Below are 18,965 nucleotides of genomic sequence, written 5' to 3'. Positions count from 1 at the left end.
GGATCAAGGAGGGTTGCCAGCCAGTATTGGTCCTTCTCCTTGATACCACGAATACGAGGATCCTTACGCAGGCTTTGCAGGATCAGGGAGGCCATGCAGCGTAGGTTTGCTGAGGCATTCGGTCCGGAGTCCTCTGGGTCACTAAGGACAACAACGTCCGCAGCCACCTCCTCCCAGCCACGTACAAGTCCATGTGTTCCTTGGGACTGATCCCTTAAAGACTGCTGCTGATGCTGAGTGCCAGGCTCCACCTCCATACTGACACAATCTTCCTCCTCCTCCTCCTCCTCCTCGTCCTCTTCCTGTGTGATCGGCGGGCACGCAGGAACACTGTCTGGATAAAGGGGGCCTTGAGAGCTAAGGAAGTCCTCCTCTTCCTGCCTCTGTTCTGCCTCAAGTGCCCTGTCCATTATTCCACGCAGCGTGTGCTCCAACAGGTGGACAAGGGGGACAGTGTCACTGATGCATGCACTGTCAGTGCTCACCATCCTCGTGGCCTCCTCGAATGGTGACAGGACAGTGCATGCATCCCTGATCATGGCCCACTGGCGTGGGGAAAAAAAACCAAGCTCCCCTGACCCTGTCCTGGTGCCATAGTCGCACAGGTACTCATTGATGGCCCTCTGCTGCGTGTGCAGCCGCTGCAGCATGGCCAACGTTGAGTTCCACCTGGTGGGCATGTCACAGATTAGGCGGTTCTTGGGCAGGTTAAACTCCTTTTGGAGGTCCGTCAGCCGAGCACTGGCATTATATGACCGGCGGAAATGCACACAGACTTTCCTGGCCTGCCTCAGGACATCCTGTAAGCCCAGGTACCTGCCCAAGAACCGCTGCACCACCAAGTTAAGGACGTGAGCCAAACAGGGCACATGGGTCATTTGTCCCTGTCGGAGGGCAGAGAGGAGGTTGGTGCCATTGTCGCAAACCACCATTCCTGCCTTAAGTTGGCGTGGCGTCAACCACCTCTGAACCTGCCCCTGCAGAGCTGACAGAACCTCTGCCCCAGTGTGGCTCCTGTCCCCCAAGCACACCAGCTCAAGCACCGCATGGCATCTTTTGGCCTGCGTACTTGCGTAGCCCCTTGAACGCCTACGGAGCACCGCTGGTTCCGAGGAAGAGGCCATGGAGGAAGAAGAAGAGGAGGGGGTGGAGGAGAGAGGTGTGTCACAATCAGCATTTTGGAGGCGTGGTGGCGGAACAACCTCCAACACTACTGCACCTTGTCCTGCATCCTTCCCAGCTGCCAGCAGAGTCACCCAATGCGCCGTGAAACTTAGGTAACGTCCCTGTCCATGCCTGCTGGACCATGAGTCAGCGGTAATATGCACCTTACCGCTGACCGCCCTGTCCAGCGAGGCATGGACATTGCCTTCCACATGCCGGTAGAGAGCCGGAATCGCCTTCCGTGAGAAAAAGTGGCGTTTGGGTACCTGCCACTGAGGAACCGCACATTCCACAAACTCACGGAAGGGGGCAGAGTCTACCAACTGAAAAGGCAGCAGTTGAAGTGCTAGCAATTTTGCCAAGCTAGCATTCAACCGTTGGGCATGTGGATGGCTGGGAGCAAACTTCTTTCGGCAGTGCAGCAGCTGGGGCAGGGAAATTTGCCTGGTACAATCTGACGTCGGTGTACCAAAAGCAGATTGCCCACAAGTACTTGGCTGTGACACACCTAATTCTACACCTTCATTCCTCTCACTGCAGGTCTCAGAGAGGACTGAAGGTCTAGTGGGGTTGGAAATCTCAGCTGATGAGGAGCAAGGAGAGATCCTCTTTGTTCTTTGGTGTGGGTCTTTTAGATACGCTTGCCAACGAACTGCATGGCAGGTCAACATATGTCTGGTCAAGCATGTGGTACCCAAGCGGGAGATGTTTTGGCCACGCGAGATACGCTTGAGACATATGTTGCAAATAGCAGCGGTGCGATCTGATGCACTCGTCTCAAAAAAGGCCCACACCAAAGAACTTTTTGAATAACGCGCAGAGACTGCAGCGCCCTGCACATGTGGAGCTTTGGGGTGTGATGCAGTCAATGTGCTGCCCTTAGGCTGGCCCCTGGAGGGCATCCTGCCTCGTTGGTGATGTGCCGCCGCCTCCTCCTCCTCCCCCTCCTCCTCTCTCCTATCAGGCACCCACGTTGAGTCAGTGACCTCATCATCCCCTCCCTCCTCATCACTGGAGCAAACCTGGCAGTATGCTGCAGCAGGGGGAGCATGACTGCCAGATTGCTGTCCTTCTTGGGCACCCCCTCTGTCCGTGCTCATGTTACTGCCTTCATCGAGCTCAGTATCGTCATCAGAGCCTTCCAAACGCTGGGCATCCTCCTGGAGCATGTACCCAACACTGTGGTCAAACAGTTCGAGGGAATCCTCATGAGGACATGGTGGAGCTAGGGAAGGAGTCACTGATGACATTGAGCTGAGGGAAGAGGCCGCTGCTTTGCCAGACAAAGCACCCTGGGCATGGGTGAGAGAGGATGAGGAGGATGAGGACGGCTTGGTCATCCACTCGACCAAGTCTTCCGCATGTTGCGGCTCAACGCGGCCAGCTGCCGAAAAAAAGGCCAAGCGTGTCCCATGGCCACGTGCTGATGAGGATGCACCGTCTCCACGACCAGCACTAGACACAGAGCCTGCTTGCCCTCTCTTATTGGCTTGTGACTGTCTGCCTCTCCTTCTTGGCCTTCCAGACATACTAATGGCCTGTAGCTGCACTAAGCTGGGATAGAACACCTGTAATTTTCTTCAGGTAGCTTTATATACTGTAACCAGACAAGCCTGCCTGTCAGTAGGAAGATAACAGGAACGGATCTAGCTGAACACTGTGAGCAGGACGCACTGTACTAAATGTAAATAGTCTAGCTGCCTGACCGTGGTACTAATAGGATCAAATAGAACACCTGTAATTTTCTTCAGGTAGCTTTATATACTGTAACCAGACAAGCCTGCCTGTCAGTAGGAAGATAACAGGAACGGATCTAGCTGAAGACTGTGAGCAGGACGCACTGCACTAAATGTAAATAGTCTAGAAGATAACAGGAACGGATCTAGCTGAACACTGTGAGCAGGACGCACTGCACTAAATGTAAATAGTCTAGAAGATAACAGGAACGGATCTAGCTGAACACTGTGAGCAGGACGCACTGCACTAAATGTAAATAGTCTAGAAGATAACAGGAACGGATCTAGCTGAACACTGTGAGCAGGACGCACTGCACTAAATGTAAATAGCAGGAACGGCTCTAGCTGAACACTGTGAGCAGGACGCACTGCACTAAATGTAAATAGCAGGAACGGATCTAGCTGAACACTGTGAGCAGGACGCACTGCACTAAATGTAAATAACAGGAACGGATCTAGCTGAACACTGTGAGCAGGACGCACTGCACTAAATGTAAATAGTCTAGAAGATAACAGGAATGGATCTAGCTGAACACTGTGAGCAGGACGCACTGCACTAAATGTAAATAGCAGGAACGGATCTAGCTGAACACTGTGAGCAGGACGCACTGCACTAAATGTAAATAGCAGGAACGGATCTAGCTGAACACTGTGAGCAGGACGCACTGCACTAAATGTAAATAGCAGGAACGGATCTAGCTGAACACTGTGAGCAGGACGCACTGCACTAAATGTAAATAGCAGGAACGGATCTAGCTGAACACTGTGAGCAGGACGCACTGCCCTAAATGTAAATAACAGGAACGGATCTAGCTGAACACTGTGAGCAGGACGCACTGCACTAAATGTAAATAGCAGGAACGGATCTAGCTGAACACTGTGAGCAGGACGCACTGCACTAAATGTAAATAGCAGGAACGGATCTAGCTGAACACTGTGAGCAGGACGCACTGCACTAAATGTAAATTGCAGGAACGGATCTAGCTGAACACTGTGAGCAGGACGCACTGCATTAAATGTAAATAGTCTAGATAGAAGATAACAGGAACGGATCTAGCTAAACTGAATACAGTGTATATATATATATGCAACACCTGGGATGCATATATATACACAATACACTGTAAGTGCAGCTAACTGACTGACTGTTCTGCCTAATCTATCTAACTCAAATCAAATGACACTGTCTCTCTCTCTCTCTATCTCTCAGCACACCGGAACACACACTACACAGGGCCGCCGTGCAGACGGCCTTATATAGTGTGGGGTGTGTACTAAATCCCCTGAGCCATAATTGGCCAAAGCCACCCTGGCTTTGGCCAATTACAGCTCTCTCTACTGACGGCGCTGTGATTGGCCAAGCATGCGGTTCATAGTGCATGCTTGGCCAATCATCAGCCAGCAATGCACTGCGATGCCGCAGTGAATTATGGGCCGTGACGCGCCACACGAATTTAGCGCGAACGGCCCATATCGTTCGCAATTCGGCGAACGGGCGAACAGCCGATGTTCGAGTCGAACATGGGTTCGACTCGAACACGAAGCTCATCCCTACTGAGCATATTTGCTTCCAGGAGTTTGCTTTCATAAAAGTGCAATAAACCCAAAAATACACGGTGCACAATGACATGAAGCATCAATGAACTACTTTGATTGCTCATCAGAACCCTGATAGTTCATTGAGAACTACAACCCGACATCCACAAAGGTTGTCGGTACTTGTAGTTCTCACATTCACAGAACTCTGTAAATGAATGACATGGCCAGGTGGGCAGAGCCCCGAAAGGTTGTGTAATTTTTTTAAAATTGTGACAACGGGTGCAGGGGGAGGGGGGGTGGGGATTGCTGTCACAACGGGTAATCGGGGGAGGGGGGCGGCACGGGGGCTGCTGCAAAAGTAACATGTTACACCTTGAATCGGTGTAACCTGTAACATGTTACATAAGATGAACTTATCCTTTAAATGCTTCCATTTAGATCTTTGGATTTACAGCTGTGCTGTATCCGCTCCCATACCACTACAGGCAGCAATTTGAGTGCATTGAAAATGCAGAGTGTAGAGTGTAGAGTGTAGAGATAAGGAGACATTATCAGTGCATTTAACTCAGTATTAAAACAAAAAACAAACATTTATTATACAGTGTGATTCAAAAAGGATGGTGCAAAAGTAAAATTGATTAGAGGACATGCTGCCATGAGTCTGGACAGAACTGGAGTACTGCCTTGACATCTGTCATATCACCAACAGGGCTCTCATCGAATATTTGTAGTACAGAGGTAAAACTTGACTGCATTAGCTTTCTTTTTTTGGCTTTTTTTCTTTTATTTCTTTTTATTTTCACCTGACGATACTGCCAGTAATTCTGTTGTTTTTCTACAGAACAAGCTGTCCTGCAGATATGGCAGTTAGAGGGTTGAGATAAACTAAGGCCTGGTTCACACCTATGCATTTTTTAGTGCATTTTAAGTTTTGCAGAAACACACACAGTCCATTTGGGTCATGTTCACATCTGTGCATTTTATGGAAAGGGCCAGGGACTTTTTCTGGGTTTTGATTCCATAGACTTCAATGGATCAAAAGCGTGTATTGAAGAATGCAAAATGCACCTGGATTATGCAAACTGCAACCTGCATAGGTGTGAACTAGGCCTGCAGAACTGCAGGAGCTGTAAAGGCAGAAGGTTTTTAATATTAATGCATTAAGATAAAAAACCTTTTGTATACAGCAGCCTCCGGGACACGCCTCCTGATTGGCTGAGACACAGCAGCAGCGCCATTGGCTCCCACAGCTGTCAATCAAAGTCAGTCAGCCAATCAGGGGAGAGAGGGGGCGGGGCCGGGGCACTGTGTCTGAATGGACACTCGGAGCTGTGACTCGGCTCCAGTGCCCCCATAGAAAGCTGCTTGCTTTGGGGGCACTCGATAGGAGGGAGGGGCCAGGAGAGCTGAAGAGGGACCCCAGAAGAGGAGGATCTGGGCTGCTCTGTGCAAAACCAACTGCACAGAGGCGGTAAGTATAACATGTTTTTTTTTTTTTTAAAACAAGACTTTACAATTACTTTATGAATGATCAGTTTTTATTTATTAATGTAAAATCTTTATCCCAATCTTTATCCCAAAAGGGATATTATAAAGAGGGAGCTGGAATTTGGCTTCAATTTGTTAGTGTATCTAAATCTGCTCGTACACCTAACTCTCCCCTTCCCCCAGACTGATAATGCTGCTGTCCAAAGGTGTCCATTGAGCTAATACAGGAGGTGTGTTACTACTAGCCAGATCGCCAGGTACTGCCCGCTGAATGTGACAGGGGGTATCATTTTTTGCTGCAACAGCAAAGCAAAGCCTCACGGTCTCAGCATGTGCACAACCACATCTGACTGCCACTGCAGCTTGAGGAGCAGCCAAGGAGCAGTAAAACCACGACTCAACCACTTATTTTTACCATGTCTCAGTCATCCATGAGAATGAGCCCAAAGAGAAACAATTTATCAGTATAGGCAGGTTTTAGAGTACAAGTGTTTGCTCTTATCAGAATTGAGGACAAACAGAGGATGATTCTGTTAATCTCCAAGTCTCCGTAGCTTGAAAGTGGTAAAAAACAGCAAGCAGCCAGGCTTTTATTGCAGAAGAGACATTAACTGTCACTGCTTCTCAACCTGCTCCCCTGTCCTCACAGCCCCCAGGCTAGACGCCTTTCTTGTGGGTTCCATCTGATATTGGGAACAGCAGTTCCCTCCTTCTTCGTCTTTGGATTTTTGTTTTTTTATAACCAGTTACACCCTGTCAGCAATATCAAACTCCTAATGAAGTGAAGTGATGTTTCTTAAAACGTCTTGAGAATATGATGTTTCGCATCTTCTACTGTTGATAGTTACATCGATCATGGAATATTCACATGAAGAAACTCTGTGACTATGTATTGAAATGTTAAAAAAATGAATTTATTATTTCTGGTGCATTTCTTTTTTTAATACATTTTTAAATACGTTTGTAATAAAGTGGATGATTTTTTACGCATATTTTTTTGTGTAACCACCTTTAAAATTCCAGGGGCAATCGATGTAAAACTTTAGTTCTACTTTAACACATATCTGCGGCGTCTTATCAGGTGGACCTTAACACAGAGCGGCCGCATATACATGGCCCTGTGTAAACAGCTTTCTGTGCTGAGAGTGCGCTCCCTGCACACTCCCAGCATGGTAGCCGGGGGGGAATCAATAAGCTCAGGATGCATACTTGCAATCAGGACCTTTCCAATCATGTGACCGATGTGACAGCAAATCACAGCGGTCACATGACCTGAATGCCCGCCTCCACCTCCTGGCTTTTAGAACTCGTAAAGGGCCAGTCGGCGGGAAGGGGTTAACTACTGTAAATGATCTCAGTTTCCTCCTTACTATGTCTCTAGACTTGACAGTTTCTCAAGATTGTTGAGCACAACCACAAGTAGAATCTTCCCCACAGGCTGGGCACTGTGGGTGGTAGGCCATCCACTTAAGCAATATTCTTACCAATATTTGGAAGCTCTGGTTCCTCAGTCTATTCCCAAATGTAGGGGTGACATTGCCTGCAGCACCTATCTTTCCCTGCTCAGAACGGGCGCTGTCCTTAACTACACTTCCCACTGAAGGACCAGTTAATGACTCAGATCAGATATACAGTATCTCACAAAAGTGAGTACACCCCTCACATTTTTGTAAATATTTTATTCTATCTTTTCATGTGACAACACTGAAGAAATGACCCTTTGCTACAATGTAAAGTAGTGAGTGTACAGCTTGTATAACAGTGTAAATTCGCTGTCCCCTCAAAATAACTCAACACACAGCCATTAATGTCTAAACCACTGGCAACAAAAGTGAGTACACCCCTAAGTGAAAATGTCCAAATTGCGCCCAATTTGCCATTTTCCCTCCCCCGTGTCATTTGACTCATTAGTGTTACTAGTTCTCAGGTGTGAATGTAGAGCAGGTGTGTTAAATTTGGTGTTATCGCTCTCACTCTCTCATACTGGTCACTGGAAGTTCAACATGGCACCTCATGGCAAAGAACTATCTGAGGATCTGAAAAAAAAAATTGTTGCTCTACATAAAGACTGCCTAGGCTATAAGAAGATTGCCAAGACCCTGAAACCAGCTGTTTAACAGGACAGGTTCCACTCAGAAGAGGCCTCGCCATGGTCAACCAAAGAGGTTGAGTGCACGTGCTCAGCATCATATCCAGAGGTTGTCTTTGGGAAATAGACCTATGAGTGCTGCCAGCATTGCTGCAGAGGTTGAAGGGGTGGGAGGTCAGCCTGTCAGTGCTTAGACCATACGCCGCACAATGCATCAAATTGGTCTGCATGGCTGTCGTCCCAGAAGGAAGCCTCTTCTAAAGATGATGCACAAGAAAGCCCGCAAACAGTTTGCTGAAGATAAGCAAACTAAGAACATGGATTACTGGAACCATGTCCTGTGGTCTGATGAGACCAAGATAAACTTATTTTGGTTCAGATGGTGTTAAGCGTGTGTGGCGGCAACCAGGTGAGGAATACAAAGATAAGTGTGCCTTGCCTACAGTCAAGCATGGTGGTGGGAGTGTTATGGTCTGGGGCTGCATGAGTGCTGCCGGCACTGGGAAGCCACAGTTCATTGAGGGAACCATGAATGTCAACATGTTATGTGACATTCTGAAGCTGAGCATGATCCCCTCCCTTCAGAGACTGGGCTGCAGGGCAGTATTCCAACATGATAACGACCCCAAACACACCTCCAAGACGAACACTGCCATGCTAAAGAAGCTGAGGGTAAAGATGATAGACTGGCCAAGCATGTCTCCAGACCTAAACCCTATTAAGCATCTGTGGGGCACCCCCAAACCGAAGGTGGAGGAGCGCAAGGTCTCCAATATCCACCAGCTCCGTGATGTCGTCATTGAGGAGTGTAAGAGGACTCCAGTGGCAACCTGTGAAGCTCTGGTGAACTCCATGCCCAAGAGGGTTAAGGCAGTGCTGGAAAATAATGGTGGCCACACAAAATATTGACACTTTGGGCCCCAGTTTGGACATTTTCATTTAGGGGTGTACTCACTTTGGTTGCCAACAGTTTAGACATTAATGGCTGTGTGTTGAGGTATTTTAAGGGGACAGCAAATTTATACTGTTATACGAGCTGTACACTCAATACTTTACATTGTAACAAAGTGTCATTTCTTCAGTGTTGTCACATGAAAAGATAGAATAAAATATTTACAAAAATGTGAGGTGTGTACTCACTTTTGTGAGATACTGTACATAGCACTTCCGCTATAAAAAGGTCAAAGGAATTCTGCATCCAATCAAACCCAAACTTTACCAAGATGGCTTTAGGAGTCCATAGCAGAAGACAGACTAGTTCTTGGCGATTCCCCTGGTGTCAATGTCAAAGGGGTAGTGATCTGACCAAGTTATTAACTATATTGAACAGGGTAACAGCTGACAGGGCCACATTTAATGCAACCTGCTCCTACTTGCTTAAAAAAAGGTTAATGGTAAAAGGACAGTACCCAACACTCCCGTACATTTACCCTTTGGTTTTGAAATGTATTATTAAAGCAGACCTTCTGATTATATTTTTGCAGCCAATCTTTTTTTAACAAAATATTTTACATTCCCTTCCTTGCAACCACGATATGATCCCTCAGTTCACAGCTTTAATGCACTGAGAGTTTCACGTTTGGTGGAAGACTGTACATCTAAAGATATTCCAGATTGCTGCATATCTAAAGGCATAGGTCATCATTTATTTTTATAACACTTACCATGCATCTGTAGTGAAAACAGAACCCTCCACTTGGCACCCACTTGGAAAAAAAGTCAGTGGGGTTGATTTACTAAAACAGGAAGGTACATAATCGGGTGCAGCTGTGCATGGTAGCCAATCAGCTTCTAACTTCAGCTTGATCAGTTAAGCTCTGACAAAAACCTGGATGCTGATTGGTTTCTATGAAGAGCTGCACCAGATTTTGCACTCTCCAGTTTTAGTAAATTAACCTTACTATGTGCACTGAGTTGGCCTTTCTCAGTATACACAGAACCAAAGCAGGAAGGTATAATATAGCTACCCTGGAGGGGATTTTTTCCTCCACAAAAGTGAAGTTTCACTTTAGGATAAGATTAGCAGAATGTAGTGTCCATAGAGTAAGTACGTCATGTTGAGTTTATTATTCATGTGGCTTCCTTGCTCACTATTTAATGATTGATAATCGTGGGGTAAAAAGTGCAATTTTATTTTCAAAAGCCAACAAATGTTCATGGACGAAAAAAGCCTTCAATGCAAAGATTATTTAAAATGGCCGATTTCAAACAAGGTAAATACTCCCATTTGTGCTCTGCGGGGTACTGCTGTTAACTGCTATTAAGAGCTGTTAACCGGGTGTTGCTCTTAGAGTTATTTCCAGCCAGAGGATATATATATTTTTGATGTTTCTTTTCTATTATATGGATATCTTACCTGGCTGTCCCCACACATTGACAGTGTGTAGAATTCATTCTTGATAAATGATATTAACCCATAAAATCCTAAAAAAAATCTATGTATATAGACAAAGACTTAAAGGGAATGCATTGTTTTTTGTATATTATTGTTATTACTTTTTTGGATATTACTGTTATTACGTTCAGCACTAAAAATATATTTTTTAATAATTGAAGTATTATTATGGCCCTTCAAGAAAACCTGAATTTTCGGTAGTTGAGGTTATAGGCAAATCTCATATTTTCTTGAAAAAGTCTAGCATTATCCCACCCTCTCATGTCTTTCTTATTGGTCAGTTAGAAGGACTAAAAATTAAAGACCAATAAACTGACAAGGGCTGAAACCAGCTCGATTTTTAAAGTAAAAGTTTGCATACAACTTTAGCTGCCTATGTCTCTGGATCTATTAATCTTTTGCCATGCCGTAAACTCTGCTTTAGGGATGAGCTTCGAGTTTGAGTCGAACACATGTTCGACTCGAACATTGGCTGTTCGCAAGTTCGCTGAACAGCAAACAATTTGGGGTGTTCGCGGCAAATTCGAATGCCACGGAACACCCTTTAAAAGTCTATGGGAGAAATCAAAAGTGCTCATTTTAAAGGCTTATATGCAAGTTATTGTCATAAAAAGTGTTTGGGGACCTGGGTCCTGCCCCAGGGGACATGGATCAATGCAAAAAAAAGTTTTAAAAATGGACGTTTTTTCAGGAGCAGTGATTTTAATAATGCTTAAAGTCAAACAATAAAAGTGTAATATCCCTTTAAATTTCGTAGCTGGGGGGTGTCTATAGTATGCCTGTAAAGGGGCGCATGTTTCCCGTGTTTAGAACTGTCTGACAGCAAAATGACATTTAAAAGGAAAAAAGCCATTTAAAACTACTCGCGGCTATTGCATTGCCGGTCCGACAATACACATAGAAGTTCATTGATAAAAACGGCATGGGAATTCCCCACAGGGGAACCCCGAACCAAAATTAAAAAAAAAAAATGATGTGGGGGTCCCCCTAAATTCCATACCAGGCCCTTCAGGTCTGGTATGGATATTAAGGGGAACCCCGACCAGAATTTTAAAAAAAAATGACGTGGGGGTCCCCCTAAATTCCATACCAGACCTGAAGGGCCTGGTATGGAATTTAGGGGGACCCCCACGTCATTTTTTTTTTTAAATTTTGGTTCGGGGTTCCCCGCTCCGCACCCATGCTGGCGTGGAGGGAGGCTCCCGCTGTGTGACGGCGTCTCCTCTTCTGACGGTTCTTAAATAACGGGGGCGGGGCCACCGGGTGGCCCCGCCCCCTCTGACGCACAGGACATGACGGGACTTCCCTGTGGGATTCCCCGTGACGTCACAGGGAAGTTCCGTCAAGTCACCGTGCGTCAGAGGGGGGCGGGGTCACCAGGTGGCCCCGCCCCCCGTTATTTAAGAACCGTCAGACGAAGAGGTGCCGTCACACAGCGGGAGCCTCCCTTCATGCCAGCATGGGTGCGGAGCGGCCCGGAGAAGAAAATGAAGAAGAGAAGAAGAAAGGAAGATGAAGAAGAGAAGAAGATGAAGAGAAGAGCGGGAGCTTCCCCCCATGCCATGGATGCGGAGCGGCCCAAGGAGAAGACGATAGAAGACGCCGCGGAGGAGATACTGGATGAGAACGCTGGAGGAAGAACCAGAAGAGCCAGAAGAACCAGAAGAAGAAGATGAAGGAAGATAGAAGAAAGAATAAATAAGAATTAAATAAAGGAATTGTCAAAAACTGTCTCTTGTCATTTTTAACGTTTTTGACAGTTTTTTAGTGAAATGGTAGGGGTACTTTTGTACCCCCTTACCATTTCACACAGGGGGGGCAGGATCTAGGGGTCCCCTTGTTAAAGGGGGCTTCCAGATTCAGATAAGCCCCCCGCCCGCAGACCCCCACAACCACCGGCCAGGGTTGTGGGGATGAGGCCCTTGTCTTCACCAACATGGGGACAAGGTGTTTTGGGGGCTACCCCAAAGCACCCTCCCAATGTTGAGGGCATGTGGCCTGGTACGGTTCAGGAGGGGGGGGGGCGCTCTCTCATTCCCCCCCTCTTTTCCTGCGGCCTGCCAGGTTGCGTGCTCGGATAAGGGTCTGGTATGGATTTTTGGGGAGACCCCACGCCGTTTTTTTTTTTGGCGCAGGGTTCCCCTTAAAATCCATACCAGACCTGAAGGGCCTGGTATGGAATTTAGGGGGACCCCCACGTCATTTTTTTTTTTTGGTTCGGGGTTCCCCTGTGGGGAATTCCCATGCCGTTTTTTTATCAATGAACTTCTATGTGTATTGTCGGACCGGCAATGCAATAGCCGCGAGTAGTTTTAAATGGGTTTTTTCCTTTCAAATGTCATTTTGCTGTCAGACTGTTCTAAACACGGGAAACATGCGCCCCTTTACAGGCATACTATAGACACCCCCCAGCTACGAAATTTAAAGGGATATTACACTTTTATTGTTTGACTTTAAGCATTATTAAAATCACTGCTCCTGAAAAAACGGCCATTTTTAAAACTTTTTTTTGCATTGACCCATGTCCCCTGGGGCAGGACCCAGGTCCCCAAACACTTTTTATGACAATAACTTGCATATAAGCCTTTAAAATTAGCACTTTTGATTATTCATGTTCGTGTCCCATAGACTTTAACGGTGTTCGCGTGTTCGAACAAACTTTTTTCCTGTTCGCATGTTCTGGTGCGAACCGAACAGGGGGGTGTTCGGCTCATCCCTACTCTGCTTATACATTTTTTAATATAAACATCATCATATGATTAATTTGAATTTGGCCAGGATGTAAGTTTACATCACACCTATAAAAAGGAACATTTCTTTAGGGTGCTCTTGGCTTCAAATGCTGCAGGTTTGACTACTCTCCCTGCCTTCTGGAGGCTTCTGGAACATAGAGAGGGGAGAGTCAAATATATAGCTTAATATTTACTGAGTATAAGCCAATCCCTGGGAGGGGAGGCAGAGTAGGTGACTGGAGAGGCTGATAAATAGCACAAACTCCAGAGTAGTGGGGTCTTCCTGTAGAAGGAATTCCACCGGTTTGTGTGGGTGGGATTTGCTGAAGAAAAGTCCTACCAAGTCTAGTTGCTGTTCATCGAGGTCCTGCCATTTCTGGGGGGCCTACATCTAAGGTTATCTTCAACACCCCGAGCTTCACCTGATCTAGTCCGCAGAATCTCATTAGAAGGCACCTGTAGGAAGCTGAATGGGCACAGCTGTTACATAGTTACATAGTTACATAGTAGGTGAGGTTGAAAAAAGACACAAGTCCATCAAGTCCAACCTATTTGTGATTATGTGTCAGTATTACATTGTATATCCCTGTATGTTGTGGTCATTCAGGTGCTTATCTAATAGTTTCTTGAAGCTATCGATGCTCCCCGCTGAGACCACTGCCTGTGGAAGGGAATTCCACATCCTTGCTGCTCTTACAGTAAAGAACCCTCTACGTAGTTTAAGGTTAAACCTCTTTTCTTCTAATTTTAATGAGTGGCCACGAGTCTTGTTACTCTTTTAACTCTCTTCTGCAAAAAAGTTTTATTTCTATTGTAGGGTCACCAGTACGGTATTTGGATATTGAAATCATATCCCCTCTCAAGCGTCTCTTCTCCAGAGAGAATAAGTTCAGTGCTCGCAACCTTTCCTCATAACTAAGATCCTCCAGACCCTTTATTAGCTTTGTTGCCCTTCTTTGTACTCGCTCCATTTCCAGTACATCCTTCCTCAGGACTGGTGCCCAGAACTGGACAGCATACTCTAGGTGCAGCCGGACCAGAGTCTTGTAGAGTGGGAGAATTATCGTTTTATCTCTGGAGTTGATCCCCTTTTTAATGCATGCCAATATTCTGTTTGCTTTGTTAGCAGCAGCTTGGCATTGCATGCCATTGCTGAGCCTATCATCTACTAGGACCCCCGGGTCCTTTTCCATCCTAGATTCCCCCAGAGGTTCTCCCCCCAGTGTATAGATTGCATTCATATTTTTGCCACCCAGATGCATTATTTTACATTTTTCTACATTGAACCTCATTTGCCATGTAGTTGCCCATCCCATTAATTTGTTGAGATCTTCTTGCAAGGTTTCCACATCCTGCGGAGAAGTTATTGCCCTGCTTAGCTTAGTATCGTCTGCAAATACAGAGATTGAACTGTTTATCCCATCCTCCAGGTCGTTTATGAACTAATTAAATAGGATTGGTCCCAGCACAGAACCCTGGGGAACCCCACTACCCACCCCTGACCATTCCTAGTACTCCCCATTTATGACCACCCTCTGAACTCGCCCTTGTAGCCAGTTTTCAATCCATGTACTCACCCTATGGTCCATGCCAACGGACCTTAATTTGTACAGTAAACATTTATGGGGAACTGTGTCAAATGCTTTTGCAAAATCCAGATACACCACGTCTACGGGCCTTCCTTTATCTAGATGGCAACTCACCTCCTCATAGAAGGTTAGTAGATTTGGTTGGCAAGAACGATTCTTCATGAATCCATGCTGATTACTGCTAATGATACCGTTCTCATTACTAAAATCTTGTATATAGTCCCTTATCATCGCCTCCAAGAATTTACATACTATTGATGTTAGGCTAACTGGTCTGTAGTTCCCAGGGATGTATTTTGGGCCCTTTTTAAATATTGGTGCTACATTGGCTTTTTTTCCAATCAGCTGGTATCATTCCAGTCAGTAGACTGTCAGTAAAAATTAGGAACAGCGGTCTGGCAATCACTTGACTGAGTTCCCTAAGTACCCTTGGATACAAGCCATCTGGTCCCGGTGATTTATTAATGTTAAGTTTCTCAAGTCTAATTTTAATTCTGTGTTAACCATGGAGGTGCTTCCTGTGTTGTGTCATGAGGATAAACACTGCAGTTTTGGTTACTGAAGCCCCCCGATTCACTCGTGAAGACTGAGGAGAAGAATAAATTCAGTACCTTCGCCATCTCCCCATCCTTTGTAACCAGATGTTCTTCCTGATTCTTTATGGGGCCAATATGGTCTGTCCTGCCTTTTTTACTGTTTACATACTTAAAGAATTTCTTGGGATTTTTTTTGCTCTCCTCCGCTATGTTCATGTTCTATCTTAGCCGTCCTAATTGCACCCTTACATTTCTTGTTGCATTCTTTATAAAGACTGAATGCTGAGGATGATCCCTCAACCTTGTATTTTTTGAAGGCCTTCTCCTTTGCTTTTATATGCATTTTTACATTGGAGTTAAGCCATCCAGGACTTTTGTTCGCTCTTTTAAATTTATTACCCAATGGGATACATTGGCTAATGCCCTTACTGCTCTTAAAGCAAACCCATCTCTCCTCCGTATTCTTTGTTCCTAATATTTTATCCCAATTTATGCCTTTTAGCAAGGTTTGTACTTTAGCGAAGTTGGCTCTTTTGAAATTCAGTGTCTTTGTATTCCCTTTATCCTGTTTCCTATTTTATACTGAAACTAATTGACCTGTGATTGCTGTTACCTAAATTGCCCCGTATTTCCACATCCGTGATCAGGTCTGTATTGTTGGTAATCAGTAGATCCAGTAATGTTTCATTTCTAGTTGGTGCGTCTACCATCTGACCCATAAAACTGTCCTGCAAGACATTGAGGAACTGGCGAGTCTTAAATGAATGCGCGGTTCCCTCCACCCAGTCTATGTCTGGATATTTAAAATCCCCCATTATGATAACACTTCCCATCCTTGCTGCTAATCCAAATTGTGATAGGAGATCTGTCTCCACTTCCTCCCTCAGGTTTAGGGGGCCTATAGCATACTCCCAGTATTATTTTCCCCTTAGCTTCATCCCTTTGAAGCTCTACCCATAAGGATTCCACCTCCTCCCTAGCTCCCTCAGTGATGTCATCTCTCACATTCACTTGTACATTAATCTTGATATATAGGCACACCCCTCCCCCTTTTTTACCCTTTCTATCCTTGCGGTAAAGGGTATACCCTTGAATGTTTGCCAGCCAATCATGAGAGCTGTTGAACCAGGTCCCTGAAATTCCCACAAAATCCAAATCCTCCTCGTACAACAGTATCTCTAGTTCACCCATCTTGTCTGCCATGCTCCTGGCATTGGTGAACATGCCACATAGTTTAGACCGGTCACATATTGTCTTCGTATTGGGTGAAAGCTGTTCCCTGGCCTCATGAGTACTGACTGTTCCACAACATCCTGGTGAATGGGTGCGATTGACATGTCTGAGCCAAGTAGTGTTTCTTTTAAGGGGTCCCTACCTCTGGCCTTTCCCTTAGTCACTCCAAAGGCAAATTCTAAAGTGTAGCAAAAGATTTGCTTCTGAGGATTGTAACACAGGGAAGAGTTTCACCTTATAGCCTGGAGTATCCCATACCCTGCACATACCCTGAACTTTCCCCCAGTGTTCAAGTTTTGAACAATAAATCACAAAAAAAAGACATTCATCTAGACTGCTCCTTGTGTCAGTGTGCTTGAACTGTGCTCTGTGGGTGATGGCAGCTTCTGAACTAGTAAGGGAGAACTTTTATCATCATCAACCAGCAGCCCCTTGGGGGTATTGCTACATTATGTAGCCTGATAACTGTATGTGGTTAAAGTATACCTAAAGTATAACTGTTTGTTTTGGACAGAGTAGAGATGGATTAGAATGCTTGCCAGTTTTTATTGCTGCCTTTGCCTCAGTTAAGGAGATTCACCCTCTCTATTTGTCCTGTTTACCATAGTGAAAGTAAAAAAAGTAATGTAAAAAAAAGTGTCCCCAGAAAAGTAATAGAGGGGAAATCTTCCAATGGGGACACTAGTTCTGGTGATCTGGGGGTCCCTAATGGATTCACATAATTTGCAGGGATTTCCTCTCACTTCCTGTTTAGTTTTGGGACAGGAAGTGAAAGGAAATCTCTGCAATAGGATAGAGAATAATTGACAGGTTGACAGGCTCTCTTGCTCTATGCAAAATGAAAAAATACAATTTTGCCTACAGTTCTACTTTAATACTTGTAGTGATAGTATTCGGTATAGATTGATAACCAGTGATAATAGCCTGTTGTAATCAGTGGACATGTGCCAACAGTGAACATACTGACAAAATGTCAAAAAGTGTTTATTGTCCGATCAGTAGGCTGGGAAGGGGGAGAAGTGTGCTCTTGACCATGCTTGGCTGCTGCTGTAATGGGTGGTAAAGGTTTGGCTGTGCAGTCTGGCAGGGGTGTTTGAATCACAGGTTGGATGAACAGAATATTAAACCTTTTTAAGCAGATAAAGAGTATTGATGATATAAATATTTTGGTTGTGTATTTTCATGGAGTTCAGCTATTAACAAACTTTTTTTTATTGTTACAGAGAGGATGAAGAACCAAATGAGCAAGACTAAAGCCATTTCCTATGGACTGCCAATGACATTTAAGAGGCAAGCAAAACTCTGGCCATTATAATTACTCCAGCCATTGTATTAGCAACTCTGAGCCGCTACAATAGCCCAATGAGATTCTATAACCATGCAGCCGTTTACTGACTAAGCTGGAATTTTCAATTAGCAGGGAAACAACTTCTATAGCAACCAATTAGATATCATCTTACTGTAGTCATATCAGCAAGAAACAACTTCTGTCTGGTTGCTGCATTGCTGCCCTTTGCTGTTTGACTTACTGAATACTCATACATGTGGGTGTTTGTTGCATGTGTATATTTCCTTCCTACAAGATTGTAGACATGTGTTCTCTCATTTTGTTTGTCTGGGTTGTTGTGTGTTTTTTGTTTTTACATTGCATTTATGCAAAAAGGGAATTTGAAGCTGAAAATCTAAATATTAGATGGGTTTGTGATATTTCATACAGCTTTGTTTAATTTGTTTAGAGATGTTTAGGGATATGTGATTGCACTTTGAAAACACAATAGCGTTGTCTCTTTAAGGCCCCATTCGTATCTGGCGATTTGGGAAAATGGGCAGATTCTTCGTGTGAACAGAACCTAACACAAGGGAACTCACTGCCTAGTAAGAAAGCACCCAGGCTTGTGGCCATTTCTTTAGATGAAGGGTGACTGTTAATCTCTAAATATTTTCCACTGTATGTTCAAAAAGCACACATTTTGTTCTAGATAAAACGTAAACAATTGGTGCCGTGATGCACATGATCACTGTTTAGTTGTTTTGTATATAGTTTCTTTTACAATGGTTAGTACTAGAATAATAACAATAAATATGAAATGTTGCATATAAATATTCTGTACTTTCGCCAACAGTTGGAGCTCTTGGCTTCTTTTTTCATGTTTCCATGGCTCTGCTTTGTTGATAAAATAAAAGCCTGTTTAAAAAGCTCCATATCTCAAGCTTGGGAATCCTTTTTATTGAGTGCACCCCATGTTAAATATTTTAAATTATACACAAATTAGGTCGCAGTAGGGTTTTTAGTTAATCACCTATTTCAATAAAAGCTGTTGACAAAAATATTGCTTGAGAACAATATAAAATATGATACAAAAAACTACAAAGTGCAGCTCCAAATTAAGGAGCCTTAATTGTGCTACAAACAAAAGGCTTTCATAAATAGTTCTAATACAAGAGAAAAAAGGTACACAACCGA

General features: G+C 44.7%; 1 protein-coding gene across 1 annotated transcript in view; it reads left to right on the top strand.

Moving 5' to 3' along the window:
- Positions 1 to 18,402, top strand: part of GPD2 (glycerol-3-phosphate dehydrogenase 2) — a 369,873-nt gene extending 351,471 nt beyond the window's left edge. Inside the window, exon 18 of the mRNA XM_073634130.1 lies at positions 17,725 to 18,402. Within this exon, the coding sequence (XP_073490231.1) occupies positions 17,725 to 17,755 (31 nt within the window). The 3' untranslated portion in view covers positions 17,756 to 18,402. The remainder of the gene's footprint in view (positions 1 to 17,724) is intronic.
- Positions 18,403 to 18,965: the final 563 nt, after the last annotated feature.

Source organism: Aquarana catesbeiana, linkage group LG06 (genome assembly GCF_042186555.1).
Source record: "Aquarana catesbeiana isolate 2022-GZ linkage group LG06, ASM4218655v1, whole genome shotgun sequence".
Lineage (NCBI taxonomy): Eukaryota > Metazoa > Chordata > Amphibia > Anura > Ranidae > Aquarana > Aquarana catesbeiana.
Note: the sequence above shows the minus strand (reverse complement) of the source record. Positions and strands in the feature narration are given on the sequence as shown.